Source organism: Mus pahari, chromosome X (assembly GCF_900095145.1).
Source record: "Mus pahari chromosome X, PAHARI_EIJ_v1.1, whole genome shotgun sequence".
Taxonomy (NCBI): Eukaryota; Metazoa; Chordata; class Mammalia; order Rodentia; family Muridae; genus Mus; species Mus pahari.
The window spans coordinates 15,218,041-15,240,018 of record NC_034613.1 but is presented as its reverse complement, the minus strand read 5'-3'; the positions used below and the strand labels follow the sequence as shown (position 1 = coordinate 15,240,018).

The window sequence follows — 21,978 nt, the reverse complement described above, 5'->3', positions numbered from 1 at the left end:
AGTAATGCAGGAATGTTTAAGGCAGACTATTTCCTTGCAACATCACTCTGCTGTTCTTTATTTGATATAAAGCTAAAAGTTAATCTACCAATGTATAAGTTGGCATACAAAACTTCCCTCCCAAGGAAAGGCACGAGGTTTTAATGTATTCTCGTGATAATAATTTCAAAAAGTACTAAACTGTTTCCCTTTTCCTTGACAGTGAAATGTTACCTTCCCTGGCTTTTGCATTTAAGGTGTATTTGTAGATTGAGGTGGTAAAAGCAAAGAAAATGAAATGTGCATTTTATAACTTACCAAGATAATACCTCGATTTCCAACACAATAGCTGGTTTTAATAAACTTAGGCTTTTGGACTTAGAGATCTAGGACTATTTAGTGGAAGCTTGTGAATTTGGACTCAATGCAAATTAGATGTACCCTCCCATTAAGCATACCAACCAATGTGATTGGCATAATAATATATAAGAATATTCATTTCTCCCTAGAACCTTGAACAAGTGAACTTACCCATCACTGTTCTGTATTGCAAATGTTTTAACAAGATTCACAGAGCACTCCTTTCGTGGCAGTCTCCTAGGATATAGATGCAATGCACAATCCTTCATTATCATAAAAGAAAGAAAGAGAAAAGACTGGTCTAGTAATTTTTAGAAGTCTTTTTGTCAAATATCCATTTGGATGAACAGCTCCACGTAGACCCCAGGGATTTCATGCATGTCTGCACTAGTAGTTTTGAAAGTATGTCTTGTGCTCTATGCTTTGATAATTTATAGGTTTACAGATAGAAACTTTGTGTTGATTTGCATACTCACTGATAGTAAAGAAATTGAACATTTTGATTTGTTAACTATTTGTACATCTGTCTATATGAATTGTGCATTTGTATTCATTTACATTTGTTTTCCTTGAGGCTTTTGTGAAATACGGAAAATTTGAGATGTGATTACAATGTTAACATTGCCTTGTTAACAAAAAACAATTGCTTAGACTTGTTTTTATTTTTCTTCAAACAACAGTGTACATAAATACACTAGTGTGTGTTCAGTTCTTTTTTTCATGTTTGCATTTGTTTTAGTGAAATGAATTGAGAGGCCTCTACCTCTAAATTAATTCTCTCCAAAAACCAGTGATTATTTTCTCTGAGTAAACACCTTTGGCTGGTTCATGCACATTTTATGAAAGATTGGTTTTGTGTTCATTGGTTGTTGGTTTGAAAATAAAATCTGTTCATCGTAGAGGATTAGTTTGGCAGCCATATGTAGACACTGATGTAGCAGAAAGATTTATTTATTAGATATTTTCTTTATTTACATTTCAAATGCTATCCCAAAAGTTCCCTATACCCTCTCCCCGCCCCTGCTCCCCTACACACCGACTCCCACTTCTTGGCCCTGGCATTCCCCTGTACAGGGGCATATAAAGATTGCAAGACCAAGGGGCCTCTCTTCCCAATGATAGCCAAATAGGCCATCTTCTGTAGCAGAAAGATTTAAGTTTTAGAAAAGCTGATAAAGACATTGTCTCCTCTAAATAACCTTTGAGTATTTATGCAATCACAAAGTTTGTTCATGATTTGTAAGTTTGTAACTTATTATATGTAAATAAATCCAGTGAACAGTTGTTTTAAGTAGAATTAAGAAATTGTTATTCCTACATGAAATATAAAAAAAAAATCTTTTCTATTTAATTATTTTGTAAACCTCAGTGCCATTATCTAGTGATCTGTTGTAAACACTTGAGTTTTCAAAATGTTAGGAATGAGGAGAGCTGAAGTATTCTGTTAGATGGCTTAGAAGATGTAGTGGTAATTAATAATCCCTGCTGTGTTTTTGTACTGCTAACATTACATTGTGGAGTCAAGCCCAGGGTTGGGAAATATTTAAAACATGAAATTACTAAAACACTTCATGTGGAAGTCAACCGCTCTATAGCAGGGTTTTGCAACCTTAGCAACGCTGACATTTTTTGCTGGAGAACATCTTCGACATATAGAACTGTCCTGTGTGCCATAGTATTCTCCAACAGCATCTCAGGAGATGACACTAATTGCCTACCCCTCCCTTAGTTGCTACAGTGAAAAATGTCCACAGCCATTGTCAAAGAATATGTGCATGGCAAGGGGCAGGAATTGGAAGCAAAACTCTGTCTTTTCCTCTACCTTTTGAGAACCATTGGCATGCATATTGTTTTAACTAAATGACTTGAAAATGTTTTTTTTTAAGACAAAAAATTTTGTCTGATAAACAATCCCTTAATAGAACATGATATAATTGTTGCCTGGGCTTTACAAAAAGAGTAAGATATTACTCCCTTTCAATGTTGAAGAACAATGTTCTTCCTTGCAGTCAATAAACTTCATTTCCTAAGAAGTTTGACATGACATGTACTGTTACTGGTACAGAAATAACAAGGAGTGTCTTGAGTGGTAAAGAGTCAGTCTCCTCAGTATTCCAGAATTCAAGTATGAGAGCTTCTTCAGCTTTTGAAGTAATTAATTAGAAAGCTAGTTGTCTCCCATTGCCACGATAAGGTTCTATTTTCAAAGAAGCCTTCTCAATTTTGAGAGCAAGGGACAACTGACAAATAAACAAGTTGTTATCTATAGTTTATTGAAAGAAACAACTTCTAGAATATGTCATTAGGACAGAGCAGCTCCAGCTTTACCCCTATCCTTGTTGCAAAGCGATAATTGATGGTCATTTAAACATTGAGTGATAAAGAAATGTCTTTGGAATGATTCACAGAAATGAGATTCCATATTCAGTTACAGGACATAAATTAAGCCTCTCATGCCAGGCTGTGTGTAGGGAATATAGAAATTAATAGCACAGTCTGCTTGAATTTACTATTAAAATACTTTTAGATGGATAGATATTTTCTGTGTAGAGACATGCCTCACCATCTATCTATTTCTGACTTTTGCAATTAATTCTATAAATTCCAGTGCCTGTCTAAAAACATGTATATGAGTATTTTGTATGCTATGTAAGTTTGATATATATATATATATATATATATATATATATATATATATATATATATCTCAAATCATTCTTTTTAAAGCTATTTCTGAAACTTTAATGGAAGGCTGTGTTCATTTTCTTTTATGCTTGTCAAAATCTTATTTGAACTATTCTCTATTAAATATCAATGAGAGATGAATAAAACATAGTTATATATTATTAATTCATTTTCATTATATTATGGCTCTAATGCCATTAAGAAGAATTAATGTGACCCTTAAGGCAAGAATTTCTGCTAATTATTACAGGATTTAAAAGCACTAGATCGGTGTCAGTATTCAAAATGCAACATCTTTGTGTATAAAGTAACTACAGTATTACAACTCTTTCTAATTAAAACTGAGCAGCTCAGGTTGTAGATATTACAGGAAAAGGGTAAAATCTTTGATAATGGATAGTCCAGTTAAGAAATCAAATAATTTAAAATCCTGGAAGTTATATAGATAAGTAGAAAAATTCAAGTTGACATTTTTTCTTTTGCTAATATCTACTTAGTAGTATCTGTCATGAATATACAAACCAAACCAATCCAGAATCAAGGACTCCTTGTTCTTGGGCACATGATCTAGAAACCATGTTAGTTATCTAGAGGTAATGATATAAAAGGCCTTTTGTAAGAAATAATGACAGGTTATTTCAGGGTGGCCATTTTTAGTATAGACTTAGGAAATCACTTTAACTATCAAAGATTTCACTATATTTCTGGTAATTAAGTAACTGTACATTCTGCAATCCTTTCTATGGGCTTTATATGCATATATGTCATATTAAACAGTATATATAGATGTCTTACATTTATGTTATCCATTTCTTTGAAAAATGGAAATATTAGTAGAATATAGTTATTTCTATAAGCAGTGTCAAATTGAGAAAAGAGAGCTAAAGTTTTTATTTTATGTGTGGAATCTTATTTTGGTAGAGTTGACAAGAACTAGTACTAATAGCAGCATCATGAAGTACTGCAGTAATATATTGCAGTGATTTTTTTAAAACTTTTATTAGTATAGGTGGATAGGAATTGGAATAATGCTAGATTTAAATCAAAATCTTGACTCAATTACTTGAATAACCTGGGTAAAGTATTTTTAACATTTTCTTTGTTTTCCTTAAGCAAAAAAGGAGATAGGGTCTAGAGAGATAGTTCCGTGGTTAAGAGCACTTGTTCTTCTCCCAGAGGACTCAAATTCAGTTCCTAGCACCCACATGGTACCTCACAAGTATCTAGAACTTCAGTTATAGGGGATCTGACTCCTTCTGATCTCTGAGGGCACTTGGCACCCTTGTGGGTACACAGACCAACATGAAGGTGGATATTCATGCACAATAAATAAGAAGAGGAGGGGAGGGGAGGGGAAGGGAAGGGAAGGGAAGGGAAGGGAAGGGAAGGGAAGGGAAGGGAAGGGAAGGGAAGGGAAGGGAAGGGAAGGGAAGGGAAGGGAAGGGAAGGGAAGGGAAGAGAAAAGAAAAGAAAAGAAAAGAAAAGAGGGCCAATAACAGGACATTTTGTATTAGGTTGTGTTAAAAGAGCTCATGGGTGTAAAATTCTTGGCAAGTACTTGATAGAGAATATACTTCATTTGCAAAATTTCTTCCTAAAATTAGGTACTTGAAATTAAACCTAACCATGAAGTACGTAATTTGATGGTATTACCAGCCAAATAAGAAACTACATAAAGCAAACTCTGTCACCCTAAAAGTTGTTCTCCTCTATGATTTCTGTCCTTTCAAAGTATGTGTATTTCTTCTATGCTATTGATTGATATGAGATTAGAATACAGGGAAAGAAACCTCAGCATATTCCATAGTTAAATTTTCAGCAGAAGCTGACAACTTTTCTAAATAGTTTCACTATTGTGAATTATGTACATTTTAATTTTTCCCTTTCTTTTGATTTAAAATATTTCAGATCACTTGTGGAAGAGGAAGACCAGCACTTGAAACTGTGCCTTGGAAGTGAAATGGGCCTCTCTTCCCATTTGCAGTCTTGCAAGGCAGGAAGTACACGCATCTTTACCAGCAACAGCCACAGTTCTGTGGTGTTACAGGTAATCTTGACTGTTCTTTTGGCAGGATTTGTACAGATACAAAACCTTCTGGGTTTGGGTGTTGTTGTTTTAGGGTGCAGGATATCAGAAATTGGGAAGGCTGTTAATGGTGGGGACGGAAAGAGAAGGTACATGGGAATTTTCTGTTGTCAGCTCATCTCTTGTTTACATAAAAATTCTCAGAACGAGAATCTATTACTTAGAAAAACAAACCCCACCACTGTAGAAATCTTGATTTAAAGAAAATCATGGTTTTTTGAGTTTAAAATAATTGCTGCAGTCCAGTTTCTCTTTTATTTGTGTAAAGAGTGTCTTGCTAGTATGTCACATTCTTTCTTTAAATTTATTTTTTAAAATTTCATTCATACCCAAACACACACACATACACACACTATTTTTACATCATTTCCTCTCATTTCTCTATCCTCCCTAGACAATATCATGTTTGTCAGTATTGACTCTCTAATCTCTATTAATCTCTATTATATAAACCAAAGTAAAAAATCACAAGTTTCATATTCTAAATATTCTAGTTTCTTATCTCTCCTACAATTATCATTGTCATAGTCCTAAATATCATGTTTATTCGATATCTCAGTTCTCATCGGCAAGCGTAGGTACAGGAGTAGGGATGGAAACTACTGCATGTAATCCCATTCTTAGGTCTAAGAGTCAATAGCTAACATGAAAAGAGGAGGCAGATAAGAAAAGGAACACAAGCCATAGAGATTTGAAACTATTTTGGATGGACATTGACCTTACTGACCTTTGTGGTGATTGGTGAATTAGAGAATAGTAGAATCCTTGATGGGCATAAGTACCTTCCAGATAGAACTAACATCGGCCAGTCTTTTCTGCTAGGTAAGAATAAATATCATTTTAAATTATATATATATATATATATATACATATATATATACATTATTATATATATATAACTTTCTAAATATATCTTAAAATTAAATCTTACTAGATGGATTTTATGAATATATTTGCTAATGATCTACTACACTGAAGTAGTCATAATATAATGAAAGATGTTGCTTATACTTATTGCAAGATCTCTGCTTAGTGTAATGTCTCTAGAATCAATTTTTTTATTTAAGGCATTTTCAATATTTTTAATTTAAGGTATTTTTATTAGATATTTTCTTCATTTACATTTCAAATGCTATCCTCAAAGCCCCCTATATCCTCCCCCCATCCTGCTCCCCAACCCACCCACTCCCACTTGCTGGCCCTGGCATTCCCCTGTACTGGGGCATATGATCTTTAGCAGGGCATTTCTATATTAACTTTTTTTCCCTGACCTTTAAAATCTGGGAGGTAAGTTTTAAAATTTGTTGTCCTTTGGATGTCCTTAACAGAAATATGAGGGTCAGGAGGAAGATGGTTCAGTCTTATAGCATGTTGATACACTATACATTCATAGAGTATAAATGTTGGTGTTTTCTGGCCCAGGAAAGGAAAACTAAGGGGTTAAGAATGTATCAAGGACGTAAGTGAAAACATATGTGCTACTTTAATGTCCTTGTCCTAAAGAACCATTTTAAAACAATGGAAAAAGCCCAGATGTAGCTGTACAATGCTTATGATATATATACTCATATTCATGTCTTTAGGCCACTCATTGTAACCCTGCTAATTTTAATGTGTTAGTCTTAGTAGTGATCAATACTATAGTTCATATCTATGGCTCGCAAATTCTAGTGCATGTTAGGATCATTAGAAGGACTTATTAAAACACTGAGTACTAACTCTCAACCCAGAGATACTGAATCAAAAGTCTTGGGTATGACCTATTAGTTCCTATTTCTAGCAATTTCTCAGGTAGTACTTTAACCCAGAGAATATACAGTGTTCACTCAGTATCCACAGGAAATCATTTCCAGAACTGACCACAGGGACCAAAATCTTCTCAAGTTTATTACATGAAATAGCATAGTTTTCCCCTATATCCCGAGTATATCCTCTATACTTAAAATCATCTCTAGACTATTGATTTAATTCAGTTTGAACTTTATGTAAATAGGTACTGTATTGAATTGTTTAGGGACAGATGACATGAAAAAAGTACTGAAATACCATGTTCAGTACATATGCAAACATACTAGGGTGGACTTTACTATATTCCTGGTTATTGAATTTTCAGATAAGGAAGCCACAGAATATATTGAGGGTCAAATTACAGTAGCACCATTATATGGAGGCAAGAATCTTCCTCTGCTGAGAAAAGTGGAATCTTTTCTCTATGGATGAATAGATATGATGCTAGAGAGATACAATATAAGTTATTGTTAATAGATATGATGATGGAGAGATAGAATATAAGTTATCGTTATTGCAGAGTAACATTAAAAATAGCTTAAATGTTTTCCCACTAAGGTTTTTTTTTTTTTGCCATTTAGTCATATATTCTTTCAATTCAGTACACAGATAAATTCTATTTTTTCTTTATTTATTTTAAGACAAGATCCTGTTCTGTATGCTGGAATGTCCTGAAGTTCACTATGTAGGCTAAGCTGGCCTTGAACTGAGGCAGTTCTCCAATCTCAGCCCCCTAAACAGAATAACTACAGATACATACAAATATCTGAGGAACACTTAAAAATATTCACCATCCTTAGCCATGAGGCAAATGCCAATTAAAACTACTTTGATAGTTCATCTTAACCCAGTCATAGTAGCCAAGATCAATAAAACAAATGACAGCAAATGCTGGTGAGGATATAACGGAGGTGGGAACACTTATTCTCTGCTGGTGGGATTACAGATTGGTCCAGTCACTCAGGAAATCAGTATAGAGATTTCTCAAAAAGCTAAAAATCAGTCTAGTATTCAATCCAGCTATACTCTTAGACACTCAAAGGATTCTATATCTTACTATAGAAATGCTTGCCCATCCATGTTCACTGATGCTCTATATGCATTTACACAATGGAATATTATTGAACTATTATGAAAAATAAAACTGTGACATACACAGATAAATAAATGAGTGGAACCGGAAACAACCATTCTGAGTGATATAACCCAGACCCAGATAGGCAAACACCACATTTTCTCTCATATGTAGATGTGAGTTATGTGTCTTTATATATGTGTGTTTATTTTGCAATACTCACAGAAGTTAAATAGTAAGGGGCCATATGGAAGGAGGGAATCTTTCTGGGAAAGGCAGATAGAATATAGTGATATAAAGGGACAAAGAGGAATTAGAAGGATTAAATGGTATGGTGTATAGGAGGTCAAAGTGGAGGAGGGAATCTAGGGAGGGGAAACCAACACTGAGGTCTTTTGAAAAAGCCACATGGAAACCTACTACTATAGGAACATCCTCAAATATATACATAATACATAAACAAAAAGAACGTAAGTGGCATTATCCTAAAATTGGCGAACAATATTCCAACTAGACACTGCGTGAGACCAAATAAAAACACAAGTCCCAGGATCTGCTTCTCTTTTTGAGTTTGGAGATAGTGATATTCCAAAGATCCCTTAGTATTGTAGGCTATTGCCTTTGCTCTTGGTTAACCTCCAGAACTTGATTGCAAGACCTAATTTGTGAAAACACTACACACTTGAATCATAAAACATGGGAAATTAAAGCAAGTACAGACATGGAAGCTTTGTCCCCTCTGGTTAGAAGGGGCTGTGCAGGCTACTGAAGGAGAATAACAATCCTCAATGTTACTCAGTTATGATCTCTGTGAGGTACAGTAATGATTTTCCTGGCACGACAATGTTAGGAATACTAATGTTTACTTGGATATAAAACCCACTCCAGGAGATAGAGCCCATACTTGAATCTGTTATTGGAGCAATATCCTCTACCTATCCTGGCTTGGTCCATAGGAGAGAATATACTACTATTTTTCTGCTAAAATGACATAGTATTAAAACAACTCCTAATGACCTGCTGCTCTACCCACAGATTAGTGTAAATCTCAACCCTCACCAGAAAAGCTACTTCTAACAGTAGTTTTCAGAGAGACCAACAACTGGTCATTGTGCAGATACAAACAGAATAAAGAAAATTTTTATACCTAAATGGGGAATCTGTGTCACACCCCTCCCACAAAGTTTAAAGAATCATCAATAGTGTTAAGAGCCAGAGGCAGAAGTGGTAGATGACTATGAAGAAATAGTGTTTTCCAGACTCTATAGGACAAATGCACATTTGAAATTATAGTAATTCTGCCAGCGCGTCCAAGACCAGTGCAAAGTCAAGACAGACAAAAATCCTAGCTTTCAGGGGAACTGGGATCAGTACAAAGTCCCACCCCTAGCTGGGGGGGGGGGCTATTGGCATTTGATAACTGCAGAAAGAGCTTTGTTTTCTTTAGAAAACAAAACAAAAAAGTTTGCTTTCTTTAATAGTGTGACACATAAGTAAATGAGCTACACTCTAGGGCAGGCCTCGCACATGGGCTATGCAAATTGGAATTGATGAGTTAAAGGAGGAGGAAGAGGAAGAAGCAGCAGCAGAAGCAGCAAAGTTGGGTACTTAGAGAGGTGTGTGGGATAGATCTGAGAAAAGTTTGAGACGGAATGTATGAAAATTGTATGAAATTCTCAAAGCATTAATAAAATATTATTGGTTTTAAAAGTATGTTCCCACAAACAGATTTTTAAGACCAAGTACTAACAGGGAACCTTTTTCTATCTAATTTTGGATGGGTGGTTGTCAAGGGAATAAGCCAGAGAAGTGTTTAATGTATAAACATTATCATTGTGTTAAAATTAGCAACAGTACAAACTCCAGCTTGAGAGGGGTGATTGCTCCATGGGGAGCAACTGCTTTTAGGAATTCTTGCCCTGAATGACTACCCATTTCTAAACTGTAGTGAGAATAACCTGGTATAGTGCAGCCCAAACTAGAATTCTAATTATAGTATTACTAGCTAGTTATCTGACTTTGAGAAAATCACTTATCTCCCTGGATAATTATTTGTAATCTAGGTGAAATATGTGAAAATCAAATATTACAATTCATGGGAGAGTGAGATCTATGATAAATATTTGTTTTCCTTCCACCCAAGCTAAACAGAGATGTATGAGAAAATGTAGCTGATCAGAAGTGATGGGTACACCAAATAAGGTATCCATCTGGCATCTGGTGGGCCTGAGTGGCTCCAGAAGTTTAGTCATCTTTATTAAATAGGCTGCAACAAATTAGGCTGTCAACGTGCCTAAAAGACATTTGATGTGTAGTCAGTTTGGATTCCTAGAACCTTGAGCAAATACCAAAAGAATGATGGAATTAGCAGTACAAATTACACATACCGAAGTAAGATTACCTAGAGTTAGCTTAAGGAGTGATGTCCACCTATGCATCTATGCTTATTTCCTTTGTTTGTTTGACTTCTCCTTATTATCCTAGGTTGGCCGTGTCTTTCTTTGCAGTCCTATGAAGATCATACTTGGTTTCATATGCATCAAGTACACTTAACATTTAAATGAGAGCTTTATTGAGATGAAATTCATATACCATATAATTCACCCAGTTACAGTATATAAGTCAGTGGGTTTTAGACTGTTCACCATGGGATTTTGCAACTATCACAATAGTCTATTCTAGATCATCATCTTAAAGTAAGAAAGCTTATACCCACTAGCAGGTACTCTTCATCTACTGCCAACCCTTTCCTTGACCCTAGGTAACCATTGATCTCTCTAGCTGCATAGTTCTGGATATTCTGAACATTTCATTATACATGAAGTTACAGCTACATGGCCTTTGTAACTCATTTCTTTTAGTAAGACTATAAAGTTTTCAAAGTACATCCATGTTATAGCATGCAATATACCTTTTAGTATTCAATAAGAAATATTATTCTCTTTTATAACATAGATACAAAAACTTATCTGATAAATGGTTTGCCAACATTTCTCACAATAGCTTCAGTCTTACATTTGTTCATTGTTCTGTTATAGCTATGTCAATTTCTAATGCATAATCCACCACCTATCCCTTTCTTTGTCATTAGCATAGAAGAGTTTGAATTTTTAACTGCCCTCAAAGTTTACACCATTCTTTCATATATTGTGGTTCTTATTCCTCTTTCCTCTCCCTAGAATGTCCTTTCTTTTCTTTATTCTATTTACATATTTCTATTCATTCATAATGACTCATCTTAAATGGTATATTTTGGCAACATGCTTCTATTTTTGCTTTTGGGGTATTTTTTACGTATATGTTATCAGACACATAAAACATAAAATTATACATAGTAATGAGTGGTATTGTTGGTACATGATAGGTTTATAATGTTTAAATAAAATTAAATACTTATGTCTCTTCAAATATTTACCATTTCTTTCTGGTAAAAAGGTTTTAAAATCCTTCCTTCTAGCTTTTCAAACTTTGTCATAAATGCATGTTATCTATAAGCACCCTGCTAGGCAATAGCACATCAGAACTCTTTATTCCTATCTAACTGCAGCTTAACAACCATTGATATGTTTCTCCCATTTAAGCTATTGTGTGACTAAAGTAACTACCAGCTTCTACTATATCCATATAATTCAGCCCTTGATGAATGTCAGCCCTTGGAAGGATTTTACAGACCTGGTATCTAAATGTTCTTTTGTATGACTTGTGTTCTAGTGCTAGAGTGCATGAGTATTCTCCATCAATACCTAGCTTTGATTTTTTTTTTTTAGTATTCTCTATCATTAAAGAAGGCAATGCAAGTAAAGAGCTTAGCCTCATACTTGGCATAGAGGAACCACTCAGTACATTTTTTGCTGTTCTTATGAATATTATTTATGGGATGAATAAATTTAGATGCAGTTTGAGATGTATTTATGTATAGCCTTGCTTCATTGATGCTTGAAAATAGATCAGGAGACAGAAATGGGAAGCATTGTCATATCCACCTTGTATGAAGTGATACTGAATGTCACAGAAGTTAAGAGGCCTGCAAAGATACAAATACCCATTTAGATGACACAAAATTGAGCCAGGCTTTCTGACTCTATACATGTATTTATAGTCTAATTTTGTTGTAAATCATTTTACCTTTTGAAATTCAATCTCTTACAAATAATTGCTGATCATTAGTCGTGATTTTTAGAACATCAGTAGAAGCTAACAATTTATTCAATGATATAAATTTTATTCTTCATAGAAATAGTAATATTACACAGATTATTTCCTTCCTTGCCTGTTCTTCTCTTCCTCTACCAAAAGTAAAAATATGATTTGGCATTTGGAAGCCCTCTTCTTAGGACAAGGAAGCCATAACAAGGGTACCACGCTCTAGCTGGTAACTATACATGTGAGTTGCTGAACACTTCTTTTATTGAATAGAAGCAATTTCCTGGATATTGTCTATACTTATTTAAACCCATAAAAAAATTAAAAATACCTCTCTGTTCTAACCATTGAGCATCCCGTCCTAATGACTATCACACTGATCTCTCCATGTTTTTCTCCACTTTAGCCATTTTCTCCACTTAATTTTAGCACCAAAGTCACTGTAATATGTTATAGCCTTCCATTATTACCTAGCTGATAGAATGTTTCAAACAGGGTTGTTTAAAAAGCTTAGGCAAAGTAATGTGTCTTGCTTTCTACTGGTTTAGTGTCATGGTATGTTTAGTTTAAAGTAAATGTTTGGGTTGTTGATCATGGCAGGTTTATTTTTTATTACAAGCCTTATGTATAGAGGTTGTATTGTAAGTGTATCATTTGGGGGAGTCAGTTGTTGTGTGCCTTCTGACCACTTCTGGATCTCTGCAATAATAATGAGTAAGAGCTACACTTAACTGAATACAACTAGATATTATATTGGTTTACAAAATAACCATAGTTGGTTTTGCTCTAGGATCTGTGACCACACCAGCCATGGGTAGTTGGCTGGGTTTCTGGTACCAGGCATGAATTTCCTGCTATTGAGTGGGCCTTAAATTCAGATAAACAGCTATTGTTTGCCCGATGAAATAAGTGCCATTATTGCACCAATGCTGGGCCAGCCATTACTGTGCTTTCAAAGACTTGAGGAAATTCTTGAAATCTTTCCAGTTTGATTTCTTATTTAATCAAGCTTGTCAGAAAACATCCTTTGTATAACCTGGATCATTTAAAAGTATTGTAAGATGAGTTTTATAACTCACAATGGCATGTACTTTGTGCAGTATCCCATAGGCGCATGGAAATAATGTGCATTTAACGTTATTTGGTGGTGTATTTTATAAATCTTAGCTAGGTTGAGTTGACTGATATGGTTGTATCATCTGTACCCTTACTGATTTCTATCATATTTTAAGGCCACCAAGGTGGTCAGAATTGAAATCTATAACTACAAGTGTGAACCTCTTTTGTTCTCTCTCTCTCTCTCTCTCTCTCTCTCTCTCTCTCTCTCTCTCTCTCTCTCTCTCTCTCAATCTTCTAGTTTGGGCCTCATGTATTTTGAAACTCTGCACTTACAAAACAGAAACATTTAATGATATTTATATACTCTTGCTTAATTAATGTCTATATCACAAAATGATTCACATTCTCCCTTGCAAAATAGTCTTTGTTCTGAAATCTGTTTGTTTGATACTATACAGCTGCCAGCTGTGTTTTAGTTACTATCAAATCAGTATATTTTACTATCTTCTTACTTTTAACTTATAATTAGAACATACAGTGAATGTGAATTTTTTACTTTTATGTACTTGTATAAGCATTGTAAATATGTCATTTCATTTAATCTTCACAATTATGCTGACATAGAATGATTACATGACTACACCTTGTTTCTCATTACTGCTTGGTGGTCCCTTCTCCTCACTCTTGGGAACTACAATCTATTTTCTGTTACTTTGTTTATGCAAAAGAACCCCCACATATAATATAACCTGTAAGGTACTGAGGTTAACTTCTTTTTATATAGTCTAGTCTTTTTGACCCATGTACTTTGTCGTGTATGTTAATAATCTGTTCCTTTTTAAATTCTTGAACAGTTTTTCACAGTATGACTCTTTGACCATTTTCCCAGTAGTTTCCATTCATCAGGGCTGTCTCCATGATCTAAAAGCTGGGGCTTTATTCTCTGCTGTGATACATACATACCACAACTACACCCGTGTCTGAATCCAGATATAGACAATAAAAATGTGAGCACTTACCACATGGGCTAGTATGCATATCATCATACAAAAAGGCAGCTGCTTCTTCCTTGGTCTTTTAGGCACTGCCATGAATCATGCAGGAAGCATGATTGCCCAAGTTCTTACCTTGCCTTGATCTACTAGCTGGTGGAGATTGGGGAAGAAGGTGCATGAGAAACATCTCTCCAAGGATATCTCCCTATTCATCTTGGTCTTTCCAAATTGAGTTTTGCCTGGGTTCCCATGCTGTCCCTCTTTTCAGGCAGCATGTTGTGACAGTTAAAGGTCCATCTAACTTGTTTCCTAACTTTTTGTAGATACTGCCCCTTTGGTCTATTTTTCATATATTTTGTCTTGGTTTAAGGTGTTTCTAGAGGTAACATGAAGACAAATGCTGCTAGTTTGCCTTCTCTGGAAACAAAAATTTATAAGCTAAACTTGAATGCTAAATATTGAGAGCCAGAGCAAGATTGTCTATTTTAGAGGAGATTTAATTGCTAATAGCTTTCTATCTAAAGGGGGTCAAATTTAAATTAGGATTTGAAGGAGGGAAGCCATCCATGTGAAAAATAATGGCAGAAATAAAAGGTCATATGATTGGTTACAGTACACAGGGTCATAAAAGTTATGGGTGTATAGTTGGATTAAAGACAAACTTGAGAAGTCTTTGAAAAGCAGTAGTTGTACACACAATAATAGAGAGCCATTAGATGTTTTGAAAGTGCAAGCCATGTTACAAAATGACAACAGTGTTTAGTATGAATATAAACTTTTATTATTTCCAGCCTATATATTTCTTCTTCTCTGTCCTCTGAATCACATGACGGGCAGCCTTATAAAAGTGAAGCTCATATTGTTTTGATCAAATATGTGACATCTCCTTAAACTCATTACTTAACCTTTCCTTCTTTGGTTCTTAAAATCTTCCATCCTTGTTTGGACAATACATTTTCCATCAATAATTTTTACTGTTCTTGTAAAGATGAGTTTCCTGGTTTTATTCATTCTTCTTGGAAAATTATATTCATCACATTAGTTATAATATGCTACTAAATTCTTTGTAATGCATAAGTAAGTAGAAATATTTGCTTATCTCATTATCTTTAATACCATACTATACATCAGAGTTGCCTTTTGCATGATGATCATACATTTTATTTGAGTGCTGTTGCTATCCAACCAACTTTTAAAATGTTGTTGCTTATTTTGATATTATAATTTTATAGGATCAACTCATTCTTCCCTTTTATACAATAATTATGACATTTTTAGATGAATATGTTTAATTCTTTTAGGGTATTTATGTATGTGCCTCTTTTTCATAATATTTGAACCTTTACTACATTGATTAAATTTAATGTCAGGAAGGTAAAAACATAACAGTGCTTGCCCCAAAAGAATACAGAAGATAGATAGAAATATATAGGGAGATTTATACAAAAAAAACCTAATTATTTAGAAGTTGAGGACAAACAAGTTTCTCTTACATGAGAACCAAGACCCAGCAGAAATGCACTAATAGAGAAGAGAAGTGCTGAGATAGAAAAGTGAATTGAAACCAATGGAAGCAAGTTTGAGGACACCCTTAAAAGTTAACTAGAGGTTAAGCAATGTCCATAAAACTGAACTCTTTATGTGTAGAGGGGAACATAAGTTTATAGAAATTATAAGTACAGAGTCGGTGAGAGAAAATTATTTTTGTAATGAAAGGGGACTCTTTGTACATGACCTCTAAGACCTTTTTTAGAGTTAATGAGAGGAAAAGATAGTAAAATAACCATGATAGAATGCAAAGAACAGATTATGCCATTCCAACACCCAATTGATACAGTTTCAATCCGAGCCCTACACCAAAGGCTCCGGGAAATTTACAGAAGAGAGGATAGGAAGGTTGTAAGAGCTACAGAACCTAGGTGTCCTCTTCAAGATAATGTCTTCTATCTCAAAGGGACAGAAGCTATACCCATGAATCTCAACAATATGGCTGCCTAAACAAGACCTGCATAATAGCAGCATTAGTTGACATTCCAGTGTAGGTGGGGGAATTCTCACAAGGCCCCATGTCTAGATGAATAAATATAAGCAATCACTGGATGCTGGGAGAGAGAGACTCAGTCTTTCCACAGACAGTCCCTCTGATAGATACAATCCCAAGTGATACAGCCCCAAACACCAGAATTGTTATAAATGGACTCAGTAGTGTGAGTGTGGGGAGTGTGTGTGTGTGTGTGTGTGTGTGTGTGTTAAGAGAAAGTGAGTAGGGGAAAAACAGGGGAGGGAATGGGGTAAACATGATGCAAATCTAGCACTTGGATAAGAAATCCTCAAAATTGAAAGAGTTAAAAAGAAATGAGTGTAAGAATGAGAACAAAAAATAAATATATTGAAAGCAGATTCAAAGGCCTTTTATGATACCAACTTGTACTAAGAAAGGGTTGAGTTTTTCATGGTAGTATGAGTGAATGCCAAAATATTTACTTTGTGATGAGGATGACGTCTCTGATCTGTGCAGATGTTAAGGAATGGGACCTTTCTTTCATAGGAAGTTCATTGTTGCATCAATTGTAATTTCAAATGTAAGACCATCAAAGTGCAGTGGTATGTACTGAAATGGAATAGAATAAAGTTTGTCATTGCACACTGAGATACAAAGCTCTTCTGTTATATAGCCATGTGCCACTACACCAGGATTTATCCTTATGTGTCTTGATTTTTAAAAAATATATATTTATAAACTTTTTACTTCAAAATTATTTGATGAAGAAAGGGTAAACACGCTAAGCCATTGGATCCAACCTTTTCTCCTTAAACACTGGCTTAATTCCATTTTTTTCTAATTTTAAACCTTTACAATTCTTTCACAAGCAAGGACTTTAAACACATTCTAATTCTTTTCTTGAGAAAAGCTAGGTTTCGAGTTCCAGGTTAATAGGACAAAAGGCTAGTGTTCTCCCCATCATGCTTACATGATGTTAAAGTACTATTTGATAGCTTCTGAATGAAGTAGAGCCAACCTAACTTTTGACCAAGGATATGGAAAAACTTTGGTGAATTCAAAAGTACTGTTCCTTAAACTTCCTGGGCTTCTTCTCAGCTGAGTGAGTCTTATCACCACAGCAGTGTGCTCATTCAGTGCTTATGGACAGACACTCACTGAATTTTAAAGGCATATGCCATAGACTTACTGCACATTTTACTGCTTAAATGAATAGTAAGGGTCAGTTCCTGTCTTAAAAGAATGAGAACAATTTTTCCAAGTGGACATTGCTTTGGCAAAATGCATTGCTATTCTTTTATTTCTGCATTTCTGAATAAGAAAGGCAAGGAATGAGTTGCAGATGTTGGGTTTAATGGTGTTTACATTGGCAAAGGACAGGGCTGTTTATGAAAAGTTTTGTAACTGTGAGCAAAAATATGCAATTCATTTGTGGAGATACACAAATATGTACTTCTGTTCTAAAGTATACATATAACATGGGAGTATTTTTCTCTCTCTAGAGGAGCAATGGTTGGATCAGATAACCTCTCTGAAGTTTCAATTCTATTAAACCACATATTTACTTTCAAAAGTAATTTTAAAATTATAATGGGAAGTTTAGATTGTGGTTTATATTATACCTATGTGTGGAATCAATGTTTTTAGAATTGTATTCTTAGTAAATTATACCTTTTGGGTTCTTAAGTTGTTTCATAAATCTGTGAAACATGACTTTATTTGAGGTTTTGAAATCAAGTAATCACGTATATCTGTTTTTACTGTTTTTTTATATCTGTTAGCTTATTATAATCTTAGAGAGTGATTTATATCACTTTCTATCACCCATTTTGCTTTATAATGAATCATTTCTTTGAAAGTACAGATTGAGCCTGTCACAGTCTTTCTTTTTGCTTCATTATCTACTTCTGTATCCCTTTTAGCAGTTTTTTATGACTCTGTTCATTATTTTTAATAAAGTAAATTATATAATTCATTTTGTAAAACATGTGTGATACACATACATTGTGGAAACTGCCCCTTGAAATCAAAGCATTTCATTCTCCTAAGAGTAGAGACAGGGGTAGAGGCAACTGCCCTGGTTGCAGGGCAGCTGAAGGAGTTAATCAACAGGTACTCTTCTCACTGGGGCCTGTCCTTCCTACCCCCCTGTAGGGGCTAGCCTGTTCATTCTGTGCTAATCCTTTAAGCCTTTGGAGACAATTAAGTCTCCTATTGGGACTCCCTACATTCCTTTTATCAAAGATAATTAAATCTTTGACTTGAAAGATAATTGGCCAAACAGCAGCAGCAGTAAGCTGAGTATTGGAATATTTAAAGTATAATCCTTAATTCTCTGAGAGGATAAACAATTCAGATGATAAAATGAACCCCAGCCTTGCACTTGATACAGATAAATACCCTCTCCCTCTTTGTCTCAAGGGGGGGGAAGTCATCAAAATGCAATATAATCTATTAAAGTTTACAGCACTAATATCCATGTGATTATGGAAAGCAATTCTGGAAGGTCGAAGATTTTTATTTCATGTGTGGGAAAAACAGAAGTGTAAATGGTCACCTTTTTTTTCCCTCCAATTAGGGAAAAATAGATCTCTCAGTAAGTGATTTCACATGCTTACCCTGTTTGTTCTTAATGTAAATTAGCCTTAATAGTCTTATTTTTCATGCGGTTAAATCTATAGATATATAAATAAAGCAGTGTTTTTTTTTTTCTTTTTGAGAACTCTCTTGGCTCTATTTCCAAAATACTCACGATGTGTGACCTTGTAAGCATAAGTTTAGCACACAGAGATTGTAAGTGTTTTTTCCATTCCTTACTCAACTCACTCCTATGCTTGTTACAGGGCTTTGACCAGCTTCGGCTTGATGGATTGCTTTGTGACGTGACACTGATGCCAGGTGATACGGATGATGCTTACCCTGTGCACAGAGTCATGATGGCATCTGCTAGTGACTACTTCAAAGCTATGTTCACAGGTAGGTTGGCTTTTGACACTCTGTGCTCGCATTAATAAATTGGAGACATCTCTGTGTGTGTATGTATGTATATATCTAATATAATACACATACAATGTATGTTATACATATATAATTTCAAACTCAAAATCCAGTATTTTACTCTTTGTCATTCTAAAAAACACTTTCAAAAGAAATATTCACTAATCTGTGTAGTTGTGTGTGGTGCTGTTCAAGTCATGTTTTTTACCATCTGTTCTACTTCATAGCCTTTTTAAAAATATCTGAGAGGACAATCACAGACTCTGTGCTTCTATAATATGGTCTTTAATCCATCAAAAGATATGAAATGACAGACCATTTGAAAGCACTTTTATTATATATGATCTCTGTTAGTATAGATAGAATTTCTTCAAGTGTCCTTTTAACTGGAAAAATGTACAAAAGGAAAACTGTGGAATGGCTGCTTATTTGGAATAAGACTTTCCCTTGATTTTGCTGCATCTAATTACCAGCAGAACCAAGTTTGACCTTAATGATCCACCTCCATTTAACTGACTATCTTTTCATTTAAGGTGGAATGAAAGAACAAGAGTTGATGTGCATTAAGCTTCATGGCGTGAGCAGAGTGGGTCTAAGGAAAATTATTGATTTCATCTATACTGCAAAGCTTTCTCTTAACATGGACACCCTTCAAGACACACTGGAAGCCGCCAGCTTTCTTCAGATTCTTCCGGTTTTAGACTTCTGCAAAGTATTTCTCATATCTGGGGTAAGATGTTATTATATTTTATTTTTCTTGTCATACATGCTCATGTAGAGTTAGAGAACAGCTCAATTGTATAGCTCATCATCAGAAAAAGATGCTGTATAACATGTGGTGTAGAAGTTAATGGAAAATAAAACCAGTGAATTTTATAAAGTGGAATCATTCAACAAAAGCCTTTTCTATAGTCAGATGATGTGGAATACTAATAATTTTTGATAAAAGTATGTACCTTAACTTGTTAAATAATTCATATACTTTAACTTAAAATTATTTCATTGATTTTATACACTTGACTTAATTTTATACAGTAGACTTCTTGTATAGAATTGCACAGAAGTGCCTGGCAAATACAGAAGTGGATGCTCACAGTCATCTATAGGATGGAACACAGGGCCCCCAATAGAGGAGGTAGAGAAAGAACCCAAGGTGCTGAAGGGGTCTGCAACCCTATAGATAGAACAACAATATGGAATAACCAGTACCCCCAGAGCTTGTGTCTCTAGCTGCATATGTAGCAGAAGATGGCCTAATCGGCCATCATTGGGAAGAGAGGCCCCTTGGTCTTGCAAACTTTATATGCCCCAGTACAGGGGAAGGCCAGGGCCAAGAAGTGGGAGTGGGTGGTTAGGGGAGCAGGCGCTGGGGGAGGGTATAGGGAACTCTTGGGATAGCATTTGAAATGTAAATAAAGAAAGTATCTAATAAAAAAAGTAGAAAAAAAAAAAAAAGAATTGCACAGAAAGCTAATTTGAGTTTCTAGCATTCTGTTTAAGCAGGCTTGGCTTTTTTTTTCTCTTCTTTGAATATGGGGACTTAAGAACTAGCAGTTAAGTGCAAACTTGCAAAGACATGAATCTTTAGTCTTTAGAACGTATCATGCTGAAGAGTGGTTATCCCTATATCAACTAATCAATGAACTGTATAACAGTTACTCTGTTCCTACAGATACTGATTTATTTTAGTCAGGACCCTTAATTTTACTTCAGGAAACTCTCTGGCTTATTCAGAGATAACAAGATTTCTATAGTTCCTGGGGCCTGGTTTTGTGATTAAAATTAAGATAATAGTGAACTTTCTAGTTCACTCTTTGATAGATAATATATTTTCCTATAATTTGTTTTAACTGTCAACTTTAATATTAGTAAATTGCTCCTTGGCCTCTTAAGACTTTTGAACATGAACTCTTCCTTAAAATACTAAATTTTGGGAAAACATCACCTAATTTCTATATTAATAAGATGCTTCTTATCAACAAGTAAATCAATAACAAAAATATAAGTACACAATAGAATGAAGAAAAGAATGCATTTCTATCCTTTACAGTTAACAAGGATAAGCTTAGGGTATATTATATTGAGTGAAATAAGTCACACATAGGAAAATGTGTTCACACTCATATGAGGAATATAGTAGTTACCAGACTCCAAGGAATGTCGTGTTAAATGAGGTTTATGGAGAAACTTGTTAGTAGGTACAAAAATAGAGTTACATAGGAGTATTCTGGTATTCTATAATAGCACAGTAGAATAAATTTCTAAAAATGTTTCATATACTTCAAAATAGCTCTAAAAGAGTATTTTAAATGTTGTTACAATGAAGAAATTATGAATGGTTAAGATCATGGGTATGTTAATTACTCTAATTATTACACAGCATACATATATAAACATCACTATGTACCAGTAAATTTGTATAAGTAATATATGTGTCAATTCAAATTAAAATAAAAACTTTAAGCATATTAAAAAAGAACACTTAAAATTACAAGCTTTATAAGTCTGCCAATGCTCATTTAATTATACTATTGAAAGCTGTTTTTAATATATTTATTACCATTTTAGAGTACTCAAATGACTATCATAATTACTTGTAAAATTTTCAGTTAATAGCTATTTTAAAGGTTTTATGACAATACGGAAGTATATTATTGACTTGTATCATTACTACCAAATAGTCTAAATTAAGTTTATTAATCTCTCATGGGACTGTTTGCCAACATTACTAAATCTGTATACCAAATGTCATTTTAATCTCATTATGTCAATCCCATAGTATTAACAACTATTTTCCCCTAGCTTCTTG

The 21,978-nt window shown here is 34.5% G+C and overlaps 1 protein-coding gene across 8 annotated transcripts in view; it reads left to right on the top strand.

Moving 5' to 3' along the window:
* The window catches only part of Klhl13 (kelch like family member 13), a 143,181-nt gene that overhangs the window by 95,960 nt on the left and 25,243 nt on the right, over positions 1 to 21,978 (top strand). For all 8 annotated transcript variants that reach the window (XM_021187581.2, XM_029534309.1, XM_029534310.1 and 5 more), the window contains 3 exons: positions 4,933 to 5,071; positions 19,016 to 19,148; positions 19,703 to 19,899. In XM_021187581.2, coding sequence (XP_021043240.1) covers positions 4,933 to 5,071; positions 19,016 to 19,148; positions 19,703 to 19,899 — 469 coding nt within the window. The remainder of the gene's footprint in view (positions 1 to 4,932; positions 5,072 to 19,015; positions 19,149 to 19,702; positions 19,900 to 21,978) is intronic.